At 37.0% G+C, this 7,855-nt stretch overlaps 1 protein-coding gene across 6 annotated transcripts in view; it reads left to right on the forward strand.

Annotated features, from left to right (window-relative positions):
* atp2b1a (ATPase plasma membrane Ca2+ transporting 1a) overlaps positions 1–7,855 on the forward strand; it is a 61,348-nt gene that overhangs the window by 25,934 nt on the left and 27,559 nt on the right. For all 6 annotated transcript variants that reach the window (XM_014004792.1, XM_014004790.1, XM_014004793.1 and 3 more), the window contains one exon: positions 3,734–4,212. In XM_014004792.1, coding sequence (XP_013860246.1) covers positions 4,020–4,212 — 193 coding nt within the window. In that variant the 5' untranslated portion in view covers positions 3,734–4,019. The remainder of the gene's footprint in view (positions 1–3,733; positions 4,213–7,855) is intronic.

A 7,855-nucleotide genomic window follows, 5' to 3' on the forward strand; every position in this document is an offset into this window, starting at 1 on the left:
GAATGACCTTATTATTGTATCATGTTTTTGATTTGAGTTTGTTTTACAGAATGCAATGTCTGAATGAGTGCTCATCCAAGACTGGTGATTCCATACTTCTTGCTGGGGTTGTATAGTAAACTCAAAAAAATCGAATTTACCTTATTCATAATAAATATAATATCCAAAATGTCAGGCAAGTTTGATCCAAATGCTTCGCCTTGCATCACCAGAATTGGTGATGGCGATATTTAATTTCACAATAGGCATTTATTTTTATTTTTAAAGTATCAAAACTCCTGTTGGTCAGACAGTAACTGGCAAAGTAAATAATCCTTTATTACTTTTTTATGCGGAAAAAAGAAATAAACTCAGTAATATGTTTTAATGGCAACATTTTGGTACAAATGCAGACAATGTTAACAGTGCAGCTTACTATTACAAATACAGGTCTTAATGATACAAGCTTGTCAAGACCTCACAAAGTTTGTACCAGGCCTCTATTACATTTGGTTTTAGTGGCAATGCATCACATGCAACAACTCATGCTTAACACATTTTCTTTTAAGGTTACAGTAAGTTGCCAGGATAAAAACAGGTTGTTTTCTGTGTTTTAGCCTACATTAGATTAAAACAAAATATTTGAAGTGTAGACACAGCTCCGCTTTTTTTGTCATCCTCTGTTTTGGGGCTTTTTTCTTAAAACATTTATATGAAATGGCCGTACAGASCAGTCCAGACCATTGATCAATATGTTTGTTGTTTAGTCCCACATCTGGCTRGTCGCAAAGACCATATGTTATGACTTTATCACAGTATTGAGCTGTGGCACTGGCTTGCCTTTTTACAACAGCTATTTTGCCTCTGATTCTACCTCACTTCGTGGCACAAAGGCGCACCATGGGTGGATTTGCTTCGACCTCCCCTCATTGACTCAGTTCATTCTGAAGTCACACTGACCAGACAGAAGCTGTCCACGCCCTGTACTTGCGTGTTTTGTGAGAAAGCTTTTGTGTTGTGTTAATCTGCCCCACAGCTCACTCCATAGTCAACCTCAATGATCCTCCTCACAAGTGATGGGCCAACGTGGAGGTAACCTCGTCACTTTTCCATGCTTGGCCCCAGGAGTCAAGGCTCTGCCACCAGGCGTTAACCAGTAAGCTCYTCCCAGGCCTAGCTTCAGTGTGGTGCCTTGGGTTTTATATTCGTGGTGAGKTATCATGATTCCTCACAAGTCAAGAGTTTGTTCATCAAGTTTTTGAATGCCTCTTTATCTGACCCCTACCCTGAGGCCAGTTTGCTTTGGGAGACCCTACCAGGGGCTGATGCCCCAGATGACATAGCCCTCAGAATCATGAGGGTACTCAAACCCCTCCACCATGTTAATCTTTTATATTTTTGTAATTTTGTTATGGCATGAGTTGTCTGTCCTTTTAGTAGTTTTATTGTCAGCTCATTTATTAACTTGTCAGAAGTTGTGCTTCACCTTTWCTTACTGGAGTTATTTCTCTTTGCTGTATTTCATGTGTAGAGAGTGCTTGTCATTTGCATAGCAATTACAATTAAATCAATACTTTGTTTGGGTAATATCCACAACACAGATGTCTGATTTATTGCATGGTAAAACTCTAATAATATCTATTGCTTAAATGTAATTAGGTTTAAGTTGAATRTATTTGGCATATATTGCCCCACCTTGCAATGCTATTAAAATCTTTTAAATTACATTTTGTATGATGTGTCTAATTATATGAAMGAATAATGCAGTTTCAACAATTCAGTGGAAGAATATCCAACATTTCACAAACTGACAAGATCAACAAAATTACAGCAAAACGCTTAATGGTTAAACATAACATTTACTGTTGTGTTAAAATAATTAAAGTCTGCCTATGAGTTATATATAAATGACATTTGTTATTTTGTAAAACAAAGTTCATGGCAGCTATGTTTAATACAAGAGCAAAGAAACAGTCCTTCCTTTTGAACAATAAAATGCTTRAAATTTAAATTTAAAATTCACTCGAAATGGTATACTCGTCAAAACAGGTTTAGTTTTTCTTTTTCTTTTCTTTTTTTTTTTTGAGTAATAGCTTTGATAAATTYATGTCTTGTTTCTGCTGCGGTCTCGTGGGAAAATTTACTGAAATGATAAGATAATTCGAGCTTGCTTCCTCTTTGTTTTGATCCTACTCTTTGAATGTTCGAGTTGTCTTACATTTTCCTGCGGTTCCAGTCAATCATGTCACAATAAAACTGTGAAAAGTTGCTCTCCTAATAATAGACAAAGTTTAGGTCAGGAGTTTTTATTTTTTTTGCTCCTCAAATTGAATTGATTTATTTAGAGGACTGTGATTCAATTAACAAATGTTGATGCATCTAAAATCACCTGAAAGATGCTTAATATTTTGCTCCACGCTGCAGTATATATTTTGGGAACCAAGTGAATATAAAAGGAGTTAAAAGGCTGAGTASAGAATCATGAGATTTCTGTGAAAATGAATGCGATGCATCGCATCAGAGCTATCATATCCACTTTCTTCAATGTTTCCACAACTTTGTTTTTGGTCCTGTTACTGTGGGAATAGCTGTTGGTTTATCTGTCACACGGGATGATCATGTTTTACCATGGATGGAGAGGGTGCAACATAAAGTTGAATCTCACTGGGTGCATCTGTAGGAAAGTAGTTGGTGACTCATTGCTGAATTTCAGTTGCAATCTCACTGATTTCTGAACAGTTATGACCAATCATCCTTTTCTTTGTACACTTTAATAACTATTTGCTCTATTAAGCCAGCAGTTTAGGTGTAACATTTTTACATTGTGTCTCCATAAATTAAAAGAAAAACGTACTTATGGTACAGCAGAGCTTTGTCACATCGTTTCTTTTAATAGGAGAAAAATCATACTTTTTTTTTTTTACCAAACAGGAAGCGAGAAAAGAGGAACAAAACAGAAATGCAATCTTGTGCTATTTTTTACGAGGCCTCCTGCTAACACATTTTAGATCAGTTGGAGGCTTTTCAGAGAACATTTGTGACAGCCTAATAAAACAAAATTGCAATGTTTAATTGTTGAGGTAATAAATAGCTTTACATCAAAAAGAAAAAATAAGTCCTCTGGATGGGTTCTTCTTTTGGATGGGTTCTTCTTTAGTGAACTAAAGAAGAACTCATCCAATCCAGAGGATTTATTTTGTCTTTTTGATTTTTTTTCTACCTGGATTACTGAGATGCATCAGGACAAAGAGCTTTACAGTTTTCAGTTTGCATTTAAGACACCTTCCCTTTTTCAAACTATTGCRTAGGTGAAAGAAGAAAAAAGATTTTCTAAAAATATATATATTTTTTACAAATATTAAAAAAATAATAATAATATCAAGTTCAATGAATAAAAAAAAAACTATGGTAATTAACCATCCTAAGCTGAATGTAATGCAACTCCTAAATTAGAGAAGACCACAAAAGATGAGTAGTTCTAGCTCATTAAAACTTTGTCTCCAAATGGAAACCACTCAAAACCAAAAGACAGAAAAATAGTATCCCTGTGGGAAGTTTTGGGATGTTTGTAAACCAGTGTTCTAGTGGCTACTTAAGCAGTGTCTGAGGTGTCTTCAGGAAATGCTAACTACAAATGTGCACGTTATCTCAAACTTGTGTTGTACATTGAACTTAATGTGTCACCATTCCTTGTTTGTTTGTTGTTTGTTTGTTTTTTTGTTTGTTTTAATTCCATATTTTCTTCTTTTTTCAGATCTGCATGCAAGGTGATCTCTGGCTCTGTGGTGCTCCTCAGTCATCATGAATGACTAGGCTCAGCTCTCCAAGGGAAAGAAATGGCTTTTGTAATATCCCCACCCTACCACCTGGCATGTGACCCCAGCTGCCTTTGAAGGACCTGTCAGCTGTTTATGGGAACCATCAACTTTTCTGCACTCTTGGGGATTTAAATTTTTTTTAACGCCACCTTTCCTTTTTGTAACCCCACTGTCGGGTCAAAGCAGCAGTGCTTTGCTAAAGTCTTTGGTTACAACAAGACCATGGCAAACAACTCGTACAGTGGGGTGAAGAACTCCATGATGGAGGCCAATCATGATGGAGAGTTTGGCTGCACACTCAAAGAACTGCGTTCCCTAATGGAACTGAGAGGTGCTGAGGCGCTAAGCAAAGTGGGAGAATCTTATGGGGATACTCATGGACTCTGCAATCGATTAAAAACATCACCTATAGATGGTACGGTAACTTTTTTTTTTATTCAACTCAGCCTACTTTCAATGCGTTACAACATAATTACTATAAGTGAGTTCTGTTGGGAAGATAACATACTACACAAATATTTCTGAAGACGTATCATTGTCCCTGTCTTCTACATTATGCATACCTTGACTTCAGTTCCTTTGAAACATTCATATGCTAGACAGGTGGCCAGGCAAGGGCCAATTCTAGTCTATTTCAAGACACATGGTTATGCCCCTCACACCCTCCATCTTCCCCTTTCACCTCTCAGTTTGTGCGTGCGTGTGTGTGTGTGTGTGTGTGTGTGTGTGTGTAGGCTTCAGACAGACCAGCTGTTTGCTTGGACACAGCACCAGCACACAGGCATATCATTGTTCCACGTGTGGTGGTTAGAACAGAAGGCCACAGGGTTGTTTAGGAATGTTTTAAAACAAGTTGCAAATGTGTATTTCCTCAAGATTCATAAGTTGTGGAAATACCAAGTTTTGTTTGGGCAGAGGGTTTGGTTAATAGTAGAACATCACACAGGTGCTGTTTTTTTTTTTTTTTTTTTTTTTTTTGCTACCTTTGTCTGAGTTTGTCATTCTATAGACAGACTGCTTATTCGGCAGAATGACCTTGACTGAACTCTTATGGGAGAGGATTTTCAATTTGATCCCAGATTAAAACGTCACCACATATTCACTGTAACAGCAACAGTTCTTTGTATGCAATGCCWCAAAGCGAGGAAACATTTTCCTGGGCTTCATCAAACGCATCGTAATGTGATAAATGCCGTGCTTTACTGCAGTGGAAACCATCTCTCATTCTAGTTCCAATCATTATCCTACAATTTAAATCACGACCTTTAATTTTGTTTGTATGATAAGTGGAACACCATGTTTTTGTCTTGCTGTCTTTAGCAGCTTTTAGGCCTTTTCTATTCTGCAGGAGAAGAAAAGGAATTTATTAGTTGGGTGGCTCTGAGTTGTCTAAACATGTATGCAGCTCAGCCAAGTTGGTTAACGTAAAATCCTGTCATACTTGTTACCAAACGACATTGAACATTCCAGTTCAACTTGCAAAGTGTACTCCGCACTAGAATGTAGTTTATTAAAGCCACAAAGCTCTTTTAGCGTTTTAGCATTGTTTGAAAGACATGAAGCACATAGTTTTGACAAAGTTGSTTCTGCACCAAAACTGACTAGTTCAACACTGTTTCTTCTCAAAGCAGAGATGTTCCATTTGGTATGCAGCCACTGACTTTTGACACTTCAGAGTTTCAATCAGCTCATTCATCATCTCTGCATGAGAAAATGGTTATGTAAGATTACAAGAGCCTGACARTTATATTTTCTCTTTTAAATTTTTATATCTAAAGTATAACTGAAGGACTGTGACAATTCTTTCAGTTTTTGCACTTACTGTAATTTCTTAAATTTATAGGTATGGCCTTTTTGAATGAGGCTGAATGTACTGTATGTAGTTTGCTGTAATACTGCAGTTTTTCATGTTACCACAAAAGGCTCGATTTCACAAAAGGTCCCCTATTCAGTTAGATTTCAGTTCRCTTTGATTCAAGTTGAATGGATAATTAGCATACCAATGCCTTGGATTTAAAAATAGTTAATTATTCTTGCTGCTTCATAAATGGTATTAGTGAGCACTGCCAAAAACTTTACACGTATCTCTTCAAAGAATGTACTTTCTTGTAGCTAATACATTGAGGTTACTTGACGATGTTGAGAAGAAATGGAGTGCTGGCCAATACATGTAGTTCTGCCAGTTGGTCTGGTATAAACATGTTTAATTTCTTTTTGTGCAAGTACTTTTTTATCCATTAGTCAATATTTAAATTTATAGCTTCTAGTTTTTCATRTTTCTCCATTGTTGCATTGTCAAATACCTGGACTCAAAGCCATGTTAGAGCAGACTTGTTTATGTTGCAACATATGATATTACTGAAACGTGATAGTTCAACATGAGATAGCTGTAAGTTTTTCTTWGCTTGTTTTGTTTTGTTGGCATTACTGGGAAGTTTGACAAGCAGAAAAAAATCCATTTGAAGGGTCATCAGGTTTATTTCAATTTAGAGGTAATTTGTAATTAGAGCACACTGCGTTTAGACATTTTTTAGTCTTTGCCACATATAGCAGTAAAATGTGTGTGCTGGGATGTATTCACACAAAATTATCAACACGTTCCCTGCATTAACACAGTACTATCATCCTAATGGAACAGTTTATTTCTCTTTTAAKTATAATTGCACAATTACACATTTCAAAMCAGTAAATTAACAATGCCCTATTTGTCCTTTTTATAGTCATTCTTTTCTCTGYGGTATTTTAATTGTGGTCAAATGTCTCTGGTTGATTGGTTTCTGCTATTTGGAMAGCACTGATAAAAACATGTTCTTTTTATCCATCACTTCAGACACTGCAACCCATCATTCATTGTGTAGCTTTGTTGAATGGCTGTTCTAATTTGGGGGTTTGTCATTAAACCTAAATTTGAAGTGCCATGCTTGGAACTTTTGACTGTAGATGGATATACGCATATGACCCGATACATCTGGTGTTTGTTTGAACATACTAGGGAGAAATCTTCATTGAATTTTATTAGTATTGGTCTTGGAACGTAGGGGTGTCCCAATCCGAAATTAATATCGGATATCGGTCCAATATCAGCCAAAAATCGAGTATTGGATTATATCGGCCTGCATAAAAATTTTCAGATAAAAGCGCTCCGATACTGTATAAGCAGTTCAATCCAGCAGTCCACTGACTCTGCTCCAGCTTCTCTATCCAGCAGCGCTTGGATCCAGCATGTAGAGCCCATGTGATCACAACACCATGCTGCGCTAACAAATTAGCAAGAAGTAGAAGCGATGTCGACAGTACTTTCTGTTTTCATCAAAAAACCGTGTTAAAACTAAGTGCAAAATTGTCATGCACAAGTTTTCCATGAGAACTGTGAACGTTTTAAAACGGAGAGACAACCAGGCTCTACTCTCCACCCTGGCAGAAGCTATGCGGTTCGGCCTCAGTCCAGTGTGTCTCTGTTTCCAACCGCACACTGCTGCGCTGTTTTGGAACCTCCTCTCCGGTCAGTGGTTCTATAAGCGAGTAGGCTAAAGCACGCTTACAGTTTTGACATCAGCAGAATGCTGCCCGTGGATTAGCTCTGGGATTGATGGACAGAAGAAAGGAGAGCACAGCTTTTGTTTTAGAATATGAGCACGACATGACGAGAGCAGTGATAAAAACTGCTCCCTGCAGGAGCGAGTGGCCGATCTCCAAATGATGCTCAGAAAATGCAGCAGTAAGAAAGGTAGCTATCAATTTAAATAACTGACTAATTCTTACTATTATTTTTTGCTCTTGTTATTAGAGTGATGTTTAATCTGTTTACACACTTGTTTGAGTGAAGATTAAGTGCAATGATCACGTTGTTTTAGTTACAGTCAGTAAAATTGTAGCTGTGGACTCTTAACTTTGAACAGACAATAATGTGGGGTTTTGTTTTGTCCCCACCTTCAGTTTTTTCCACCATAAAGCAGCACAAGGCTGACGGTTAAAAAAAAAATAACTGGAGTGATTTTGAATTATTTTACACTTTAATAAAAGTACTTTTTGTTTTTATTATGTTATTTTTTCAGGGT

This window comes from Austrofundulus limnaeus, unplaced genomic scaffold (assembly GCF_001266775.1).
Source record: "Austrofundulus limnaeus strain Quisiro unplaced genomic scaffold, Austrofundulus_limnaeus-1.0 Scaffold26, whole genome shotgun sequence".
NCBI classification, from domain to species: Eukaryota; Metazoa; Chordata; class Actinopteri; order Cyprinodontiformes; family Rivulidae; genus Austrofundulus; species Austrofundulus limnaeus.